General features: G+C 45.8%; 1 protein-coding gene across 2 annotated transcripts in view; it reads left to right on the top strand.

The window, feature by feature from the left end:
* DDX31 (DEAD-box helicase 31) overlaps window positions 1-19974 on the top strand; it is a 67786-nt gene extending 47812 nt beyond the window's left edge. For both annotated transcript variants that reach the window (XM_081897168.1, XM_081897167.1), the window contains exons 18-20: window positions 1741-1852; window positions 9111-9288; window positions 19399-19974. In XM_081897168.1, the coding sequence (XP_081753294.1) occupies window positions 1741-1852; window positions 9111-9288; window positions 19399-19540 (432 nt within the window). In that variant the 3' untranslated portion in view covers window positions 19541-19974. The remainder of the gene's footprint in view (window positions 1-1740; window positions 1853-9110; window positions 9289-19398) is intronic.
* The last annotated feature ends 2932 nt before the right edge of the window (window positions 19975-22906 follow it).

Here is a 22906-nt window from a genome sequence, read left to right on the forward strand (position 1 = left end):
GAAATGAACAGTCATCACTAATTTAGGTGCTTTAATTTCTGTGAGTCTGTTCTGAGCAAAACCTCAGTTGGATATGTTCTTTCATTTCCTTTTCCTCTTTCTACTTCCATAAGGTTTTTATCTTCCCGTTCCTCTTCTTAACAGTACTGGCAGTTGCATGCCAAAAAATGGTGTTGTGGGGGGCACAGGGGAGAGAGACAGAGTTAACAGGGAATATGCTAACAATGGCATAAGTGCTTATTTAGCAAAGGATTGGGAGTGGGGGGGGAGGCTACCTTCTTTGGTAGAATGGCTTCAAAGATGCTGATAGGTTGCTATGTTGTGTACAATTGCACAATAGATATGGTTAGGGATGTTGAAGGCCATGTAAGTTATTTTGGAAAGGTGGAAGGTGATCTGTGAGGGGGTTTTGCTCTGTAAGAGAAGAAATATGTTGGAAGGTGTGCATCTCAAAGATTGTCAGTGCTGCCCCTAGGATGAGCTCAGGAGAATACTGTAAGAGAGTGTGTGTGTGTTTGTGTGTGTGTAATATATTTTTTTTAATTGATTCAATTGGTATCCCACCCTTCCTCCTGAAGGAGCCCAGGGCAGCAAACACGTCAGTAATATAATTTTTTTTAAAAGCTTTCTAAAAACAGTTAACAACAGTGATGGCATGACGTCAGGAGCAGTGTATTTCAGCCACTGAATGTCTAGGCAATACAGGAATGCTTTTAGATTCCTCCTCGTTCTGATGGAGACAGGCACATCTTAACAGGGAGGGCATTCCACAAATAGGGAGCAGCCACTGAGAAGGCCCTGACACAGGTCACCGCTAACCAAGCAGCCCCTAGTGGCAGCACCAGTAACATCATCTCACCTGCCAGTCATACAGACCATGATGGCTCTGTCCAGCCTCCGTGGTGTTCCTCTGAATGTCAGCTGCTGGAAATTGCAGGAGGGGAGAGTTGCTGTTGTACTCAGGCTGTGCTTGCAGGCTTCCCATTGGGGCATCTGTTTGGCCACTATGAGAGCAAGATGCTGGACTAGATTCACCATCAGCCGTATTCAGCAGGTTTTTATGATATTGGGGAAGGGGCTCTTTGTTTTAGACATTTTTGCTGTATGGTTGAATTTGGCTAGCTTCATTCACATCTCAGGAAGGGGAGGGGAGTTGCAACCCCAGAGAGCTTGGTGGCTGTCAGTGCAAACTCAAAGCTAAGACAGCACAGGCCCTGAATGTGGCCCTCTGGGTCCCTCTCTGGCCCTCAGGAGTCTCCCCAGGCCACCCCTCCCCTCCCTGGCTCCAAATATCTGAAAGATATTCTTCCCTACCGATACTTTCAGGCATTAAGATCAGCAGAGGGGACCCTCTTTATTTGTCCCACCACCTTCTTCAGCTTGGGCTGATAATGATAAAAATTGGTTGGAAAGGCAGCCAGCTCATAAAGGTTTTTAAATACTAAATAACTGATCTGGTGTTTTTTTCCTGGAAGTCTGGTAACCTGGAAAGGGTGGCCTCTGCTTGGGACATTTAATATGTGACATCCTTAATTGGCAAACACTTTTGGTACATTTGATCTGTTTTAATGGATGTTTCGTTTCAGTGGTTTTTACTGTGCGTTTCCCCTATCTCTGTCCCCATGACAGAGCGATTCATAAGCTGAATAAACAGAACTGAAGAACTGGGTATAAAATCTCTTTCAAAACTGCTTCATTCTTTCTTCTTCCCCCCGTCCCCACTTTCTTCATCTGCTACAGAAGTTCCACAGCGATGACCCCCAGGAAGTGCGACGCAGAGCCACCATCTTGCAGACTGAATTCGAGAATTACGTCCACTCTAATGTAGAAACTGTTCAGCGGGCCAAAAAAGGTTAGGAGTCTTTTTGTTTTTGATAATCTTAGAATGTAATCCTTTTTTTAGTTTTAGCAGGAGAGAGGGGGCGATGAAAAACATTTTTTATTTTATTTTTACTATTGCATCATTGAGTGGTGTTTCTTAAAATAATATTATATTTTATATTCCGTCCTTCCTTCTGAAGGAGCCCAGAGCAGCAAGCAGGGTAACAGAACACAATTAAAACTCCACAAAACAACCTTCTGAAACCAGCTAAAACCTTCTAATAGGTTTAGGTGAAATGCCATAGTGCTAACTCTGTCATAACCAAGTTCACCTTTCAGCAGCCAACCTTATATAGGGCAAGGACCATAGGTCAATGGTAGAGCATCTGCTTTGGGTGCAGAAGGTCTCAGCTGCTGCCCTCAGCATCTCCAGGTAGGGCTGAGAGGGCCTTATGTCTGAAATCCTGGAAAGCCACTTCCAGTCAATGCAGAGAACACCGAGCTTGATGGACCAATGGTCTGACCCTGTATAAGGCAGCTTCCTTTGTTCCTAGATGTACACCCTCCCTTGCTCGGCACGAGAATGAATTCCACTCTCTTGCTTTAACTACAGTTAAGCTGAACACTGCAACTAAACTATGGTTAGGTGAAATCAGAAGCAAACATCTTTCCATCATGCTACTATGGTTCAGCACAGGGGTAGCTGAACTTTTTGAGCCCAAGAGTGAATTTGCAAACATCACAGTCACAATTTGCAAACACAACAACCAGTCACAAAAAGCAACATATTCTATTGGCTGCAAGAGAACACTGCTTTCAGGCCCATTTTCAGCAGGAGGAAGAGCCAGCAAGAAACCTTCTAAAGTTTGATCCCAAGGCCACTCCCCCCTTTTTCCTTTTTCTACTCTGCTGCGGAACCATTGGCACACAACCAGTCCGGAAAATGATTTCTCCCCTCACATCCCATTTTACGGACAAGGAAGCAGTGACCCTCCAAATTCTGCAGGCTTCAGGATTTGCTTGGTGGGACTGGGAATAATTGACCAGCAGGCATCTTCTTGGCTGTGTTCTACACCATCAACAGTGGCACAAGATATCAAGGGTGGGGGTGGGGAGAGGCTCTTACATTACCAAACCCATATTGGTGCTCGCAGTTTATGCAGTTGAGGGCTCCATAAAGGCAGATGTGATTCTCTTCTTCCGTGCCAGAGCCTGAACCTTTATGCAACACTGGATGACTGCAGAGGGAGAGATACCAGCCCTGCATTTCCCATGAATATCTTAAACGCTTCCCTTTCTCTCTCCCTCGCCCTCTGTGTTTTCCCAGTTTTGCGTCCCATGCAAAGGTGGCTCCTCCTTGCCCTTCCTCCATCGCCCCATCTTTCTTGCTGTCTGCATATGTAGGATTTCCAAACGCCGGCTGGCTTCCATAAACCTCCCTCCATTCTTCCTCCTCTGTTGAAGCCAAGGATGGTGAATAATTAACGCGGCAGCTGGCTCTCCTGTTTATGGCAGGAAATCAAACAGAAACGATGCCAAATGCACGGTTCTCTCTCTCTTTCTTAGCCTTCTCTCCCCACCCCAAGCTCTTCGCTTCAATTTATGTTTTGACCTGGTCGATGTTGTTGGTAGCCAGCGTTGCCTCACAGAACCCCTTCCCAAAGGAGCAGCTACTTTTTAAAAATATCTGGCTGTTCATCCTCACTCTGTTCTTTAGGAAGGGCCCATAGCTCAGTGGCTAGAGCTAGGATGGAAACCCTTCTTGCAGTCCAAGGGCCGTGTTTCCTCCTGTAGAACTTTTCGGGGGCCGTGTGGAGACTTGACCACCACAGTTTTCCTAACTTTCCTTTGTGGCCATGGGGGACACGGGTGGTGCTGTGATCTAAACCACTGAGCCTCTTGGGCTTGCCGGTGGTTCAAATCCACGCAATGGGGTGAGCTCCCGTTGCTCTGTCCCAGCTCCTACCAACCTAGCAGTTCGAAAGCATGCCAAAAAGTGCAAGTAGATAAATAGGTACCACTCCAGTGGGAAGGTAAACTGCGTTTCTGTGTGCTGCTCTGGTTTCGGTGTTCCGTTGTGCCAGAAGCGGCTTAGTCATGCTGGCCACATGATCCGGAAAAACTGTCTACGGACAAACACCGGCTCCCTCAGCCTGTAAAGCTAGATGAGCGCCACAACCCCAGAGGCATCTGCAACTGGACTTAACTGTCAGGGTACTTTTTAGAGCATCTGCTTTGCCCACAGAAGGCCCCAGGGTTCAATCACCAGCATCTCCAGATGGTTTCTTGTCTGAAATCCTGAGGAGCTGCTGCCAGTCAGTGTAGACAGTGCTGAGCTAGATGGACTAGTGGCCTGACTGTGAAAGACCTTCCTACATTGCTGTTTGAAGCACCATGGCTTCATTGCAGAGCACCTGCTTTGCATGCAGAAGGTCCTGGTTTCAATCCAGGTAGGACTGGGTGAAACCTCCTGTTTGAGAGTTGCTGGAGAGCTGCTGCCGGTCAGTGCAGACAACACTGAGCTGTATGAACCAATGGGCTGACTCTGTATAAAGCACTGGGAATTGTGGGGGCAGATTTAAAATGGCAGGCACTGTGATTCTCCCAGCAGTTTGACTTCACCCCCAGAGGTGCACTCCATTGTCTTTCAAGACAGATGGATGCCAACAAGTAAAAATGGGAAGAAGAAGAAGAAAAAGAAGAAGAAGAAGAAACCCAAAAATCTGAAAGAGATTGATCATACTCGTTTTAGCATGGATTGGGAATGTGCAAAATCAACAAACTTAATCCAAATTGACAATTTCAACTGCTTTTCATAAATTTGATTTTTACGTGCCCAAAGATAATATGCAAAGTTATGCATTACAGTGGTACCTCAGGTTAAGAGCTCAATTTGTTCTGGAGGTTCATTCTTAACCTGAAACTGTTCTTAACCTGAGGTACCATTTTAGCTACTGGGGCCTCCTGTTGCCGCCGCACGATTTCTGTTCTCAACCTGAAGCAAAGTTCTTAACCCGAGGTACTATTTCTGGGTTAGCAGAGTCTGTAACCTGAAGCGTCTGTAACCTGAGGTACCACTGTATAGCTATACTCCAGATCCCACAGAACCAATCTGACAGAGGTGAAGTTCCTTTGAATTGCATAGAACCAAGTTCCACTGAGAGTGGCCCTATTAAAGTTCATGGACCTAAGTGAGCCATGTCCATTAGTTTCAATGGGGCTACTATGAGTAGGATTAACACTGGATACCCCTCCCTCACCCTGCAATTCATGGGATCTGTCATATTAGTTACCATTAGTAGTTGCTGCCCTCCCTGCAAAGGTTGACCACGGCATGCTCAATTCAGTGTTCTGGTGGGATGCAGATTCAAACTGGGTGCAGTGAGAAAGGGGGGAGCATTTCAGTCATGGTTCCAGAATAACCTCCTAAAGGAGGTTTGCCAGCAAATGTAGCTTCCTTACTATTCGGGTGAGAGTCTCTTTTGGTAGTTACCACATAGCTCATGTGCACTAGGAACTGTGCATTTATTATTGTAAATCCCCCTTCCAGCTGAGATCAGAGAGCCCCCCCCCCGCCTCCCTGCTGAACCTCAGATATTTAATGTAGACGTTTCTATTCAGAGTTGTGCTGTGCCTTTTTATGGGGTGGGGATTACCTATGAACTTGGGTTGTTGGTTTTTTAATGCCATATTAATCTGATTGATTAATTGTTTTATTGATTGCTCTGTAAGCCTCTTGTGACCATCTACGGTCAGGCTGTTGAGTAGGGGAGACAGTGGTACTGAACCTGCTGGCTGCTTTTTTCATAGTCCTCTGCCTCTGCCTTTTTAAATAAGGTTTTTAGATAAAGGTTTCCCTGATGTTTTCTGTATTGTGGTCATTCGCCTTGAGCTCAGGAGGGGAAAACACAGGTGTGCATACTCACAAAAATGGCAGACTCTGACTTGTGTTTCCAGTTTTTTTCCTCCTCCCTGCCCAATATGGACTAGGAACTTGCTTTGTGTGGTGGAGCGGGAAAGAAGCAGAGACATGTAGGCCAGCCTTTCTGTGCTTTGAACCGAGCAACTCTTGTCCATGTGGCTTTTGAACCACCTGTATGATGAAGTTGGGCCTGAAGTCGTGACTGAACATCTTAAAATATCAAACATTACCTTTAGAAAGGTTGGCAACTCACCCCCCCCCCGCCCCCGCCGGTATTTTCCCCTCTCTTTCTTCCTGTGTTCCCTCTCCCCCGCCAGACGGGTCTCTAAAAAATTGATGATGTGAAATGAGAAGAAGGGGTTGCAACGCTCTCTCCTTCGTTACTCCCTCATTGATTGGGAAATGGTGTTCGCTTTGCTTGGCAAACAGAGCTTTGATGGATTCCCAGAGTCCTTCCAGGAACTGATCTCGCTAAAATGACATTTTTATTACTGTTCGTAAACCCCAATCTCCTGCCACCCCTGAGAGATTAGGCTTAAGCTGTGGGCAAACGTGCTGGTCTACTGACTCAGTGAGGAAGGGCAAAAGAGACTGGTGGGGGAGTAGTGTTAGGTTTCGATGCAGTTAAGGGACTGGGGTGGTCTGGGGTGGGGAGGCAGGGGTCTGAGATGAGGGTAGAGAGAGAAAGTGGGGAGGGGTCCTGAGCTGCTTCGCTGGGATTTATTTGAAAACCAGAAATGTGAGAATTCTGGGGTGAGAATCGGAGGTGAACGAGAACTGGGGGCTAACCCTGCAAAGCATGAAATCTTTAGTGGTCTCCTTTGCAAGTACAGCCATACCTCATGTTACATCCGCTTCATGTTACATTCTTTCAGGTTACGGCCTGCGGTGACCCGGAAGTACCGGAAAGGGTTATTTCCGGGTTTCGCCGCTCGTGCATGCGCAGATGCGCAAAATGATGTCACGTGCATGCACAGAAGCGGCGAATTGCAGCCCGTGCGTGTGCAGATGTGCCGCTGTGGGTTGCGTTCTTTTCATGTTGCGAACGGGCCTCTGGAACGGATCCCGTTTGCAACCAGAGGTACCACTGTCTACGTACCTACATAGTTTTATTTGTATGCCAGCTTTCTACAGTTCAAACCACGCTCAAGGCGCCTTACAGCTTGAAAAGAATTTATAACTACAACATAGCAGAAGTGGTCATGAAAAATATATAAAACATTTTTTAAAATACACAACCGGACTGAACAATTTCCACATAAATTACAAGATCTAAAATATTTTTTTTAAAAAAAAAAACCTCAACAGCGACAACCCCCCAAAACACCCCAGGCCAGGAATCTGTTAAGCAGCCTCAGCCCCTGTATCTTATCTGGAGTTGGGCTATACTCCCAGGCCAGGAGGAAAATGGTGTGCAAGTCTTCCAGGACTCATAGCCAATAGTTTAGAAGTGCTCATTGGACATTGCAGTAGCTGTCCCTATGGTGGCCTGCAAGAGTCACACAAGGCATTTGTTTGGTTTTTTAAAACTTTTTAAAAGAAGTGTTTGTGCTGCTTTACAGCTGCTTTTTCTCCATCTGGGGTCAACAGAGAGGGAGGGGCAAGCCTCAGAATGACACTGAAAACTGTAAGGCAAGGATTCCCATACTATGTCCATGAGCTTCACAGTGTGTCTGCGGATCTCTGGTTGAAGACATTAGGTGGACCTTCCATCACATTAAACATTCGTATTGATTTTTAGTTGCATTTTTATTTCTCCTTTTATTTCTTCTTGTTGTATTTTATCAAATCACAGTTTGGAATTGTCTGGATTCTGTGGGATGCAAATCATAACACAATAGAATTCAATATAGAAGAAACAAAAGGAGCAATAAGAATACAGTTGAAAACCATACAGGCTCTAGCACACCGCTTTGCAATTGCTACAACAGGCAGAAAAATCATTAAGTCGCCTGCCAAGACCTTCAGCGATCTTCAAGTTGGGTGGGGTGAGTTTAGGAGCTACTGATACAAGGGACTTTAATAAAAGTAGTAAGCTGCCCAATACCTTACGACGGGAAAATGACAGATGATAATTCAAGCATTACAAATAAACAATTCATAATACAGATTGTGGGTAATATGCATAGGGCTAAATTTTACTCTTGAGTAGACCCATTAAAATGAACACCTTAAGTTGGTCAAGTCTTTCGATTTCAGTGGGCCTACTCTGAGTAGGACTAACATGGGTGACAACCTGCTAATTATTTGAGACAGATCTCTCTCTCTCTCTCTCTCTCTCTCTCTCTCTCTCTCTCTCTCTCTCTCTCACACACACACACACACACACATATGTATATAAATACAAACAACTTCCCATATGTGCATGCTGTACAGTGGTACCTCGGGTTAAGTACTTAATTGGTTCCAGAGGTCCGTTCTTAACCTGAAACTGTTCTTAACCTGAAGCACCACTTTAGCTAATGGGGCCTCCTGCTGCCGCCACACAGTTTCTGTTCTCATCCTGAAGCAAAGTTTTTAACCCGAGGTACTATTTCTGGGTTAGCGGTGTATGTAACCTGAAGCGTCTGTAACCTGAAGCGTCTGTAACCTGAGGTACCACTGTATTTGTGCGGGAACATGCACACATGCAATTTTGGGAACTCAGAAGTGGATCCCGGAAATGGGGAGCATCCTGGAGAGTCCTCCTGACTTGCAGGGAGACCCTCCCCAGAGCCTGGAGAGGACATTCTCTTCAAGCTTTGGGGAGGGTCTCCTCATGAGCAGGATGCCTCCCCGCCTCGCAGCTGATGTGCAGGGTAGCGAAGCAGCAGCCACTTCCCTGCACCTCAGCTGTGCAAGCTCTGCTGCCCCTCCGGCTTGCACATGTGAGCTGGATGGACAGCAGATCTTGCACAGCTGATGGGCAGAGAAGCTTCTGTAATAAAATTAGTCCCTAAGCCATGCCAATCAGAAAAAACCCCAACATCAAATCACATCTTACGCACTTGTGGGGGTTTTTTATAGCAATAAAAATGTGATCCTTTATGTGTCTACCCAGAAATAAGCCCCGTTGACTCTTTCCCTGGTATATTAATGTAGAATTGCAGACTCAAGTTCTGAAAACCACCCATGTTTTAACTGCTGTTGTGATACACAAATGTTGCCCAGTGCAGGGGATTTATTTTGGTAATTTGATGGTATGTGACTGGCTTTCTGCATATGCTTAGTGGACATTGCATCTGTTTTGGAGGTGAGCTTGAGCTCAAATGAAGAGTGTCCCAACAGGGAGATAATCTCACCTGAGAGGCGATGGGACGTAATCCCTTTTTGCAAAGGAAAATTCCCAACGGCCACATTCATTTTTCTTCCTCCCTTTTCCCTCCAGCTCTGCAGTCTTTCATCCGGTCGTATGCAACCTACCCAGCCAGCCTCAAGCACATCTTCCACGTCAAATCTCTCCATCTGGGCCACGTGGCAAAGAGCTTTGGGCTCCGGGACGCCCCTAAGAATCTCAGTGCCACCTCTGCCTTCCCAAAGCAAGCGAAGAACCAGAAGCAGAAAAGGTAAAGGCTTTGCTTTCCAACTCAGTGTGCGGGTTTGACATTGGAATAATGGGAAACCGGTGGCCTCCCAGATTCGCATCAGCCCTTGTAGCTAACATGATGAGCCGCCGGGGAGAATGGAAGCTGAAACGCAGGAGTCTGTGGAGGGTCACAGTCTCCTCCATTCCAAATTGAAGCAGCAACATTGCCTATTGCATACAGCGAATGGAGGGATGCCTCTGTTTAGAAGAGACAGTCCTTCAGGAAAAAGGGGGGGATACCTCTTCTTCGATTTGGGGTGAGGAACCTGCAGCCCCTCTAGATGTGGTTGGACTGGTACAGTCCTAACTGTACCAGCTACCATGGCCCAATGGCCAGGGGAGAATAGGAGCTTGGAGTTCAATATATTCTAGAGATTCCCCAGTTCTGCTTTAACCTGTAGAGCCGTAGGGTGGCCTGGGCAAGACCCTTCCCCGTTCCAGCTGTTCCTCCTCTCAATACAGCAATGTACATCTACCCAAAGGAAGCCTTTCTGTGTTAACACTTGTTTTGTGTGCTTGCATACGGCATGATTGGTGCATGAGCAGAAAGGACCCCATATTCAATGCCAGACTCATGCACTCCTCTCTTCAGCCACCAGGAGGAGGTCTTTGCCAGAGTTAGGAGTTCAGGAAGCTGCCTCATACTGAGTCAGACCATTGGTCCATCTAGCTCTGTATTGTCTACCAGGGGTAGCCCTAAGTGTGGTGCTCTTCAGCTGTTTTGGATGTCAGCACCCATCAGCCCCCAAGCAAAATGTCCAATGGTCCAGAGTGATGTGTCTGCCTCTCCTTGACCTTGCTGCCTGTCAGTGTCATTGGGTCACCTCAGACTCTGCCATCCAGTGGATAAAATCCTAAATAACATAGGCCAAAAATATCTGAGGGACTGCCTCCTTTCATACAAACCCTCTTGGGTGCTGACATTGGCAGAGGGGACGCTCTTGGTAGTTACACCACCAAGTTGTGACGGGTGGCAGCCAAGGAGAGGGCCTTGCTTGTCTGTAACAGACCCTAAGCTGTGGAACTCCCTCCGCAAAGGGGTGAGTCTGGCTTCTTCACTCTACAGGCGGATGCTGAAGATAAATCTATTTACCCTGAGACACCTGCGACCTGCCTTTTCAGGGCCCTGCCATTCCTGTGACCGTAATCTGTTTTAAACTTTTGAATCCTGAATTTTAAAGTGTTGCAGCCTGCCCTGGAACCTGCTGTTTGTCATCATCATCATCATCATCATCATCATCATCATCATTATTTTAGAGTGTGAGGAAATGCAGTCTTTCTGCACCTTTCTGAATGCTCCCCACTTTGCCAACACGTTTATTTATTCCCAAGCCATGAATGCTCTCCTCTTTTAGCTTTCCTGTTTAGATAAGAGGGCCTATCAGATTGCTCTTTTTAAAAAAATATTCAACTGTGGGGTGTTCTTTTCAAGTGGTCTTTTCTTTTTCTAAATCATACTTTTTAATCCTTGCATATATACTGCTCTCTAAACCACCTTTGCTTTAATTCAAAGAAAACCGTGGTAAGAAACAACTCCAAAACTACTTTCTTCCTCTTCCTCTTCCTCCTCCTCCTCCTCCTCCTCCTCCTCCTCTTCTTCTTCTTCTTCTTCTTCTTCTTCTTCTTCTTCTTCTTTTCTTCCTTCACCTTCTTTCAATTTCTTCCCTTTCTCTTTCTTTGCTGTTTCATTCTTGTCCTTTTCTCCCAAGCCCGCCTTCCTTTTTGCAAATATCTGTGTTGCTTTTCTCAGCTTTTCCTTTTATTTATTTCCTTGGGTCCCTCTCTTTTTTTGTATATCCTCCATTGCTGTAAAATTGTTTCAAAACAACAACAACGCTCCAATCAGCGTCGGCTGTTCAATTATAAAGGCCCCCTTAATCCATGTCACGATTTGCTGGGGCCGCTGACATCTTTAGCTCGGGCCATCCGAGAAGCAAAATTAAAGAAACGAAGTATGTTTTGGGGGGGTGCAGGAGGACTGGGTGGGGGACGGGACCCACAGAGCAGTTGTTGGGAGGGGATTCAGGACGCACCGCATTGTCCCTGCCTTTTTTTCTCCCTGCGGACTGCTTCTGCTCACCCTCACCAGCAGATGGGCAGCAGGACAGGAATGCCCCAGCGAGCAGGGGATTTAACGGAGCTTTATTTAGCTAAGAATAGCCTGATTAGCTGATAAAGAGCATGTAAGATGGTATGGGGCAGGCTTTGATGTCTCCTTAGCCCAGCAGGGAACAGGGTGATGACTGACACCAGCAGTCTCACTGGATTACAGCAGGTGGGGACAATGTCTCCCTCTGTTCCTGAGATGTTGTTTCTCTGTTAAAGCTACCCCCCCCCCCCGCTTCTTTTCCAGAGGTTGCGTGTTAGGGGGCCCTTTCCATCCCTCCCAGTTGTGGGGGGGGGGAGAGAAAAGCTTGCATTGCCATTTCCACAAACTTAGCAGAGAGCAAAAACTGGACAGCAGCTGGGCAGCCATCAGGAGAGATGGGGGGTGATTAATGTTTCCAACCAACCCGCTTCCTGATCTAAAGAGAGCCAGTGGGTGGCATCTTGGAACAAAGAGACCCACCAAGTTCAGATCCCTATAACCAGTTCTGTTTTTCTAGAAAAAGAGGTGCCGGAACTCACCCTGAACGCCTGCCTCGTTCTCTTAGAATGGCAATGACACCCACCCGAGAGGTGCCGGGACAGAGCTCTAGTGAGTTTCTGGCCAAAAAGAAAGCCATGCCTGTTATACTCCCCTGATCTGCCTATCCTACCTCACAGGGTGATTGTGAAGATTAAAGGTGGGAGAAGCAACTCAACATTCCTGAGCTCTTTGGGCAAAGAGCAGGATAAAAATTAGGAGTAGGGTTATTATGCCCCATCCCCCGTCTCCAAACTGCTGTTTCGTCCCACTGGGGGAGACATTCATGGAAGTACTGTCATTCTCCCTACAGGAATATAGTACGGTGGTACCTCAGGTTAAGTACTTAATTTGTTCTGGAGGTCCGTTCTTAACCTGAAACTGTTCTTAACCTGAAGCACCACTTTAGCTAATGGGGCCTCCCGCTGCTGCTGTGCCGCCGGAGCACAATTTCTGTTCTCATCCTGAAGCAAAGTTCTTAACCCGAGGTAATATTTCTGGGTTAGCGGAGTCTGTAACCTGAAGCGTATGTAACCTGAGGTACCACTGTAGATTCATGAGGGGTGTGTACTTTTGATCAGAGGTGTTTCCAGGTTGATCTTTTTAGTGCTTTCGCTAGGGCTCAGTACATTCATTTCCTTAAAAAAATAAACAGGTTAAAACATTAATAGCAATGGGTCTAATGGATTATGGGATTATATCCAGTCGTATTTTATTCAAAGTAGACCCACTGAAATTAATGTACATAAGATGGTCGTGCCAATCAGTTTCAAGGGGTGTACTCTTGAGGAGGGCTTACATTAGATCTATTCCTTTGCTTTGGGGGTGAGGGCGCTGGGCTGCTTAAAAAGATATGCAGCATGATTTATATACCACTTAATCAACAAAACCCTCCAAGCAGTTTAAGTAAAACAAAGCTTTTAATCCTGATGAATTTTGCCTCTGACTACACCCTTCCTTGGAATGCACTCCCTGAAAGGTTGAATGGGTTTAATGCAGCCCTGACATTGCAGGTGGTTCCACACCCCTGACCTAAGGGGGTCCTCCCTTCCTACTCTCTCTGCCTGTCACTGTCAGAATACCAAGTACTGATAGATCCACCTCATACATTTGAAGCACATCCAGTGTGCATTTAAGGCACATTATTTCCCCCAGAGGATCCTGGGAACTGTAGTTTAAGAATGCTATGAATTGTACTCTGTGGTCGGACTGCAGTTCCCAAGATTCTTTGGGGGAAGCTATGCACTTTAAACATATGATGTGGATCTGGTTGTGTCACCTGTTAAGTATTATGGAACTTTTCTTCCCCTTCCACCCCATGAGTAGATTTTCATTTTTTAATTCATATTCAAGTAGATGCAGGTTTTAATTGAATTGTTAATAGATAGACAGTCTAAGACTTGCGATTAATTGATCTAAAATTTCTTTTAAGTGGGCAACAGTACCATTATTTTAAAAAGAATTTCTGGAGGGTATAATTCCAAGCTGAAAGGTCTGGTAAAAAAAAAAACCCCTGTTGCCTGCTGTTTTCGTTATTTTTACAGGATTTTATATTCTGAAACTTTTGCTGCTTTGCATAATTTATTCTGGCTTGCCTAGGCACGGGGTGGGGGTGGGGAGAGAAACTAGTCAGAGGCATGAAACCCCACACTCTGAAAACATATTCAGTCCCCCTATCTAGCTGACTATATATCCCAGCTTCCCAGATCTCCCTACATATTGCTCACAGGTTTGGAAGTATGCCTAATTTATTTTATTATTTAGGTAATTTTATTTATTCATTCATTCAGCCAGTCATAAAATTTTAATACTGCTTAATATAATAAGTCTCTATGCGGTTTGCATAAAAATATACCCAATAACATTTAGTAAAAAATCCTAAAAACTAGATTAAAAAACAGAGCAAAGCTCTACATCACACTCTCACACACAAATAACAAATAGTTTGGCCTCCGTAAGGACTAGAAACTTGCTCAGTTTTTATTATTTTTAATTGTTTTAATGAAAGCAGATATTCTTCAGAAGCTGCATCCTGCACCCAAAACCATATTCTGTGGTGTTGGTGTCGGTGTCTGCACAGGTAAGCCTGTGTGGAGTTGGCACAGCTGTGGAATGTGTAATTTTTTTGCCTGTGTTAAGAATCAATACCTCAGAAAGGCATTATCCGTGTAGTACAGAGTCCATTTCTATATCTGAAATCTGGCCCTTAAATTTTGCCTGATTATTCTTATTTTTAAAAAAGAAGAAATATGTCCAAGACTAGGCATATTCTACAAGTACAAAAACAGTGGTTTGTCTCCAGTTAACATACTCAGAGTAGACCCATTAAAGTTAATGAGCCTAAGTCAGCCATGTCTATTAATTTCAACCGGTCTACACTGAGTATAACTAACACTCTATACAACTCAATATTTCTTCTCAAATTGTTTTTTTAAAAACAAAACAAAACAAAACCAACAACTAAGGGTTTATAGTCCTTCAGCTTGCATGATCGAAATGAGAGCAGGCGTCAAATTTTAGCTTTTGCAGATTACTCCCTATTGCCCCCAATACGGAACAATCAGGTCTAATTAAACGCAAGTCACACACAGCCTCTTCTGCATTGCTTTTTGAGTAATGAGAGAGAAGTTGGCCCTTGTCGGGGACAAACATGTGGAAGAGGGTTGTGAGAGAGAAAGAGAAGTACATTGCATGAGCAGACCTAACATCCTAACGCTCTTTGAACTTTTCTCTTTGGCCAGATTTTTTTTTGGGGGGGATGGGGGAGGCCGGCACAGCCCCCTTAGAGGACGGGCTCTCTCAGGCAAAGAAGCCCTCCCAGGCCAAGCTGCAGCTGCGGAGCTTTCTCCCTGCAAAGCAATCTCCTCGTCGTCAGATTGGAGTCCTTTTTCAGCTGCCAATTTCCTTGTGGCATTTGCTGCTTCCTTAATATCACTTAATTAGTGGCAGGGAAAGCTTGGAGCCTGGCCCAGGGAGGAATTTGGGGCGTTTTTCCCCCTCCTCTGGATGGTGCTCTGCTGCGGAAATAAATAGAGTCCGGCGGGTGGGGGGAGCTTTGAGACTAGAGAAGAGTTGGGCCAAGTGCAAGATCAAGAAAGGGGTTCGCTTTGCAAGGGACAGGGCTGGTATCATGGAGGGAGAGGGCTATCAATGGATACCAACCACGGTGGCTATGCTGTTCCCCCACAGTTGGGGGCAGCAATGCTTCTGAATGCCAGTTGCTGGAAACTGCTGAAGGAGAAAGTGTTCTTGTGCTGGGGTCCTACTTGCAGGTGTCCCATAGGCTTGTAGTTAGCCACTATAAGAACAGGATCCTGAACTAGATGGGCCATTGGCCTGGTCCATCAGGCTCTTCTCATGTTCTTACGATATAAGAGACTTGATGGGTGGTTTGAGACACAGAGGTGTAGTTAGGGGGGCGCACTGGGTGCCACACCACAGGGGGCAACACTTACCGTGGGGCCTGCAGTGCACCCAAGCCACACATCTCTCCTGGGAGTGACACAGTGGCTTGGGTGCCTACGGGCTCTGCCATGCCCAAAAGGGCAGTGTGGGGCTTGCGTCTGCCCATTGCCTCCCGCTCAGCTCCTTGGAGGCTCCGTGGCATGCCCCGCCCTATGGGTGGCCTGCCCCGCCCCTGGGTGCAGGGTGCATGCCACCCCAGGCGGCCGAGCGGCTAGCTACACCGCTGAGCCTCAGTAGGGGACCCACAGCTCTTTTTCATCAGCGCATTGCTTCCTGCCTAAACGTTCTGCTTCATATTTTCCCCTTTCTTCATCCTTTTCAACCTGGATGAGGAATCTGCAGGTGTCTACATCATGGGCAGTCCAAATTTTCAGTCCCAAAACTCCCACCATCATCCTTGACTGTTGGCCTGGGGCTGAAGGGATTTGGAGTACAACACCAGGATTGGGCCACAGGTTCCCTGTGTAATGTTCTCAACTCTATTTCCATTATTTTTTCCCTAGACTGCACCTCTGCTTGTGCCCTTCAGATGTTGTTGGATTCCAACTCCAGTCGGCCCCCAAACCCTGCCAAAGAGCATGGCCAGTAGCCGGGGATTATGGGTGCTGGAGTTCAGCATGGGCCTCTGAGGCCAGGCGATCCCAGTTCAGGAGTGGCCTAAACTGGGCATAAGCACTCCTATTTACAGAAGTCACTAGACTCCAGGGACAAGATGTAATCTAGGAGCACACTCAGACTATATAGTTTCCCCCTTCAAAACGATGTACAATCCCTTAGGGCATACCTGGGGGTTGACCAGGTTGGCCCTCACCAGGGGCCCAGGCCCAGGGTGTGTGTGCAAAAAATGTGCTTCTTCACCCTGGCTCAGAGTGGCTAGGAGCCCACTTTCCCACCCGTGCACTCCCTGCGCTGCTCTGGGCAGCCAACATGTCCTTGCCAAGGCGCAGTGGATGGGAAGGGGATGCACTGATACAGCTCCTTGTGACGGGCGCATGGGAGCCTAAGTACGTCTCTGCTTCTGAGAACACATTCTAATTCCCAGAGTCACAAAACACCCTCCAACCATACGGCATCAGGTTTGTGAGGAAACAGACTCTCAGGCCAATTTTGGCCCATGGGCCAGAGGTTCCCCACCCCTGACCCTAGGAAAGGGTTGCAGATTGCAGCATTACTGGACCTTTTGCCCTGCAGGCTGCCCCTTTCGCCTCCACCAGTGTGTTGATGCTGTGTCCTGATTTGATGAGAACATATTTTTTATAAAAAAAATATTTCCGAGATATGCCTTTCAGCGTCAGCCAATGTTGCCATGTAGTGGAGACATCTGCTAGGTTGTCTGAAGGAGCATATCTCAGTTGATAGATGCTATGCCCCACTCCTACTGCTGCCACCATCCCCCCCCCATAAGACACTCCCATCCCCCCCCCTTCACAGCACACATCAGCCACAGATGGCTCATTTGACTCAGTGGGTAGAAAAGCAGGTGTTCAGATAGCATTAAGCCAGAGGTATCCAAGCCTCATTGCTTGGCACTGCCAGCCACCGGATGGGGCAAGCAGTGAGGAACCTCCGTCAAATGGATTGACGGCATGATCCGTGTTGAAAACAGTCCCTGATAAATGGCGGCCTCTTCTCCAGAGACGCACCACGGGTCCAAGAGGGGCGAGCATCACCACTGTGATGAGTTCTTGGCAATTCAGGGCTGGCTGTGTTGCATGCGCATCAGCAAAAAGAGCGTTTGAGCCCACCACAGGGCTGTTGTCGCTTCCCACCCTTATTTGTCACAGTCTGTTTTTGTTTCGTTTTAAAGCCATTCTCCTGCACTCAATAGCTAATATCTGCCAAAGTAGTGTACAAAACTATATTTAAAGACCATCAGTAGTATGTGATGTTAGAGCAGACCCATCAACTAACCTGGGTAAATTAATTTCAGTGGATCTACTCTGGGTAGTATTTAAATTGAATGCAACCCTGTAAATCCACATAAAAATAAATGACAACTCGAAAGCATCAGAATTAATATCCCAGCCAACTCAAAAGCTACTTGGGAAATAATGGTCTTGACCTGCCTTTTGATAGGACAGCAGAGAGGGAAGGGAAGGTCATTCAGACCTCCTGGGGGAGTTCCAAAGCATGAGGGGATGCAACTGAAAAGACCCTGCAGCCTGCTGAGGGTCTCACTCTAAAATCTGCTAGGAAGATATTGCAGTGGTGTATGTTTATTTATTACATTTACATCCCAGCTTTCCTCCAAGGAGATCAAGGAGGCATGCAAGATTCTCTCTCACCCCATTTCATCCTCACAACAACCCTGTGAGGTAGGTTAGGCCTAGGGTCTTTTTACCAAGCAAGTTTCAGGGCTGAGCAGGGATTCAGATCCTGGTTCCCTGGGTCCTAACCCAACAGCCTAACCACTGGCTTTCATGCGTGTTGCCTCCATATTCTCCCCAAAACAAGCATGTGGGGTAGGCTGAGGCAGGTGTAGCACCCATGCCTGCCATTCCTGGGCAATAGCCAAGACCCCTCTCTAAGCCTATTTAAAGAAAATTCAGCTAGGCACTCCATGCAAGATCTGACTTCCCATTTTCATATCGCACCCTCTCCTCAGTGTAGTGCTGCTCCACAGCACAGATGGAGGAACAACTGGTCCTCCAGATGTTGTTGGACTCCCAGCTCCCATCAGCCCTAGCATCCAGCATGGCCAACAGTTGGGGATGATGGGATATGTTGTCCAGCCACACCTTGAGGCAGCACTTTGGCTGTCCCTTCTTCTCTTCATCACTGGAAGAACAGTTGTTCTAGGGAGGCAAAAATATTGGTCCTGCCATTTTGAGAAAGCTGAAAAATCCATTTTACATTGTTTGTTGTTGTTGTATTTATATACTCGTGTTTCTTCCAAGATGGGATCAAGGCAGCTTCCAGCATTTAAAAACATCACTATGAAATGCAAAGTGATAAAAAGAAACTAGTTAATAACAATAGCACATTTAGAGCCAGCCATTCAAACCCACTTTGCCCCGACCGTAGCCCAATGATCAGCATCGCTTGCACCTTGGTTTTCAAAGGCTCATCTGGACAGGAAGGTCTTTGCCTGCCAGCAGAAGGAAAGCAAAGAGGGAGCCAGTTTGACTTCTCTTGTGACGGAATCCTACAATATAGGATGTGCTCCAAACCCAAGTCCCTCTTATAACAGTTCCTGAACAAGAGAGCTCTTTTTTAAAACGTGAGAGTTGAGCGAAGATATGAAATGTCTCCATGGTTCAGCTGTGCTTTGCTTTTTCCTCATGTATGACCTCTGTTCTCTTTCACCTGCACACCTGTTGTGCATTCACACCTCAAGGGTGTCTGCAATAAGGCTTGCTTTTGAAAGAGGGAGCTTTATCTTACCATCTCTTTTGAGAGAGAGAGAGAGAGAGAGAGAGAGAGAGAGAGAGAGAGAGAGAGAGAGAGAGAGATTAGGATTCTGTTGACCTTAAGTGTATGACTACTCAGGAGATGGATTTTCAAGGTAAGAACTCAAGGAAGGAGACTCAGCCAGTGGAGCCCAATCCGTCAGGATGTATGGAGCTCTTTCCCCCGCACCAACCTTATTCCAACCTTGGCCATCTCCCTACCTGGAGATTCTGGGGATTGAATCTGGGACTTTCTGCTTGCAAAGCATGTGTTATGTCACCACATTATTGTTCTACATCTAAAAATAAAGTAATGTTCCAGCCTTCATGATTCTGGGATCTTCTGCATGCACTGCCAAAGTCCTGATCTCCCCCATCCCCACAACTGCTATTTAATTTTAGAAAAACAAACAAACTTGGATATGTTAATCATGTAGTGAATGGCACATCTTGTTTGGCCCAAAATTCCACTAAGTTTGGTGAGACTTTCTTCAAAGTAGGAACGTTGAGTGCACACTAAAAATTTAAAATCCAACAGTATCTCCTTGTAAAACCAAATCCTTTAGAAACAGTTTTCTCCTTCCTTATCTCTCTCCTTTCTTTTGCCCAGGCGTGAGCTTCTTCTCAAGAAAACTCGGGGCAAGCGCCGTCTGGCTGAAATCTTGCAGTCTGAATACTCGAGTGGCTTGGACATGGTTGCATCTAAGGTCAAGAGGAAGAAAAAGCTGGCCAGCCTGGGAACTGAAAGATGAGCCAGAAATTCTCAGCCTCTCCCAAGACAGCTGAGAGGTAGCTGCAATCTGGGAGTATCACCAAAAATTGAGGTGCTTCTTCCCCCACAATCCCTTTTTCAAAGCCTGCTCCAGGGGAAGGGAAAGCAAAATTCAGAACAGCATTGTCCTGTATGAAATTTAAGGTGTGCTGGTTGTAACAGCTTCTAACCAAAACTTTCTTTTTTGGGGAGTGGGGTTATGAATGCAGAGTGGAGCCTGCAACCCCTGAAACAGTGGGAATGGTGAAAGCGGTGGCCCTTCTAATTATACTCATTGTAATTTTTTAATATATTTACCTTACATGAGCTGCCTTAGGAATAACTTTATTCTTGAAGGATGCTGTAGAAATATATTGAATGAATGAATAAATAAATGGACAAGTGTGTGCGCGCGCACACATATGTGTAAACCTCTTTGACTTCTTCAGTCTGCTTTACAAAGGATGGATGGCAGACTTCAGCTCCTATCAGCTCCAAACAGCATAGGCCAATGGTTCCCCATTCATTGTACAAAGATAAAGGTTGCACCCATTGCTCTGCCCATGCCCATTACAGTGGAACGTCTGAACTTACGAACTTAATTCGTTCTGGAGGTCCGTTCTTAACCTGAAACTGTTCTTAACCTGAGGCACCACTTTAGTTAATGGGGCCTCTCACTGCTGCTGTGCGATTTCTGTTCTCATCCTGGAGCAAAGTTCTTAACCCAAGGTACTACTTCCGGGTTAGTGGAGTCTGTAACCCGAAGTGTTTGTAACCCAAGGTGTTTGTAACCTGAGGTACCACTGTCCTGGTATGCCACAAGGGGAGTGTGGTCTTCTGGCAGTGAAAACCTTTCCATGCCGCTATTTATAGAGCTTGAAAAGATGAGGAAAAACCATCAAAAATATCAGAGGGCTGAAGGATGTTTATTTATCAGAAGGATGGGCTGTCCAACTGTGACACAGAGTGCCTTGAAGATGGTGGGCTCTTCTTGGCTAGAGGTTTTTCAGCAGAGACTGTGACACACACACCCCGCCCCAGTCAGGGTACTGTAGCCAGTCATACAGAGATACACCATGAAGCCTCCTCAGAGGACAGATTATTCTTTGCATCTTTGAGGGTGATTTGAGTGATTCAGGTATACAGATACACAACAGAACTGTCCTAGCAGAGGCAAGTTAAAGGGCCTTATACTGAGTCAGACCATTGGCCCACCCAGTTCAGCATTATCTACACTGACTGGCAGTGGCTTTCCAGGATGTTACACGCAAAGCAGAATCTTCACCACTGAGCTAGGGCCTTCTCCAAGAACAGTGAGTTAAACAGAGATGCAACTGACAGCATCCTCCATGTGTTTGCTTTTGTGTTTCCATGATTTTTCAAATCTATTTATTTATTGTGGCTCAATAGTTCTGGAATTTCTGTCCCATGTTATTTGCAACTGTCCTGTTAGCCTACAAACTCATCACAGGACATGTGTTCATCCAATGCTATTTGCTACATATCTACACAGAAATAGTAAGTCCCATTGAGCGTTTCAGCCTTAGACTATTTTATCAATTCCTATTACCTTCAAGTTCATATTTTGATTTACACCAGCAGCTTTGGTCTGTAACCTTTTTTTTTCTAGGGTTGTATGCTTTCACCTACTATATTTCAAATTGATTTCTTTTTTTTTAATCCCTTTGCCGAAGTGAAACCTTTCAACTCATTTCCAAATGTGTCTTGGCGAGGACAAATTTCAATCTTGCCATTTTCCTGTCGTGTTAGAAAGGGTTGTCGTTCATTAACGTGCGAGATGGCATCGGCTGGGAGCTACAAGGGCAATTAAATAGCACAGAACGTCTTTGATTTGCATTTCTGGGCTGTGTAAATGTAAGGAAGGCCGTTGCTGGATTATTCTTTCTCTCTCTCTCTCTCTCTCTCTCTCTCTCTCTCTCTCTCTCTCAATGAAAAGCGCAAGTTGTTCCTTTGATAGATTTTTAATATGATTTTAAAAGAGTTTTGTTTGGCCTCATTCTTAGGCAATGAGATTAATTTAAAGCACTTATCCCCTGGGTTTAAGTCAATCCATGTAGGCCTTTGGACAGAGGGCTTCTTTTAGGGGAGGGGGGGACTTTGTTTGTAATGCCTCTGAAAGAGACTCTTTTCCCACTTTATTAACCCCAGAGCTGGGGACAATCCCCTCCTCCGCCCTCTCACACCCTTCTTATACACATACACACACACACAGAAAAAGAAACCCTAGGGATTTACCAAATTCAGCCCCTGACCTGGGCTTCTGGGCTTCCTTTCTCATGTAAAATCAACACCTTTCAAAAGGGAGATGTTTGACTTAATGAGCTGCTTCTGCTTCCTTGATGTTTTGTGGGGGGGGGGTGTTTAAAAAACAATAAAAAAGGCAAGAATCCATCAAGTAGAGCACCAGCAAACTCCATTCTTAAAAGAAAAAAAAACGACAGGGGAACTTTTAATGGTAATCTAAGGCTGCATATGCACCATGTATTTGAAACACCATTATACCATTTTAAACAGGCATTACTTTCCTCCCCCCCAAAACCCCTGGGAACTGTAGTTTATTCAGAGTGCTGAGAATTGTTAAGGAGACCCCTTACTTCTCACACAGCTACAGTTCCCAATATTCCCTGGGAAGAGGCATTGGTTGTTAAACCGTTCTGGGAACTGTAGTTCTGTGGGGAATAAGAATCTCCTAAGAACTCTCATTTTGAGCTCCTTGGATGGAAGCTGGGATAGAAATGTCATATTAATAACAACAAATAATTATAACTAATTATATATTTCATATGAGATCAGTTTTTCCAATATAATTCCAATAACAGCCTCATTAAAACAATGCCAGTTTTATCTAATTAATACAATTATTTAAATACAATTTAATACAATTATTTAAAGTGGCCCCCTCATGTGTTAGATTTGATGGCTTCCTTCCTTAATTATAATTAGTCCAGGGGGTGGCACTGCTTGTTAGCTTCCTCCAGTCAGTCTAAGTTTCGCTGTTGCAGAACTTTGCGAGGAGGAGGAGGGTGGGCATAAAACTTGAATGAGTTGCCTCTGCCTGCCATTGGCTCTGGCTCTGCCTACAATTGGTCTCCTTGCCTTCTGCCTCACCAGTCCCAAGGGCCACCAGCCACCACCAACACTCCACACCTGTTGCAGGCCCGATTTTGTATTCTTATTCATGGAAGATGGGCCAGGCAACAGTTGTTTGCAGCAGCAGTTAAATGGAACATTCATATGCAGAGACTGTCTTACCTGAGACCCCTGAATTCTCAGGAATAAGCCATGGGAGGTGTTTTGTTCTGTGAGCAACCAGATACATCTTGTCTGGCTGCAACAGGAGAAAGGC

The sequence above is a fragment of the Podarcis melisellensis genome (genome assembly GCF_964234715.1).
Source record: "Podarcis melisellensis genome assembly, chromosome: Z".
In the NCBI taxonomy this organism is placed as follows: Eukaryota; Metazoa; Chordata; class Lepidosauria; order Squamata; family Lacertidae; genus Podarcis; species Podarcis melisellensis.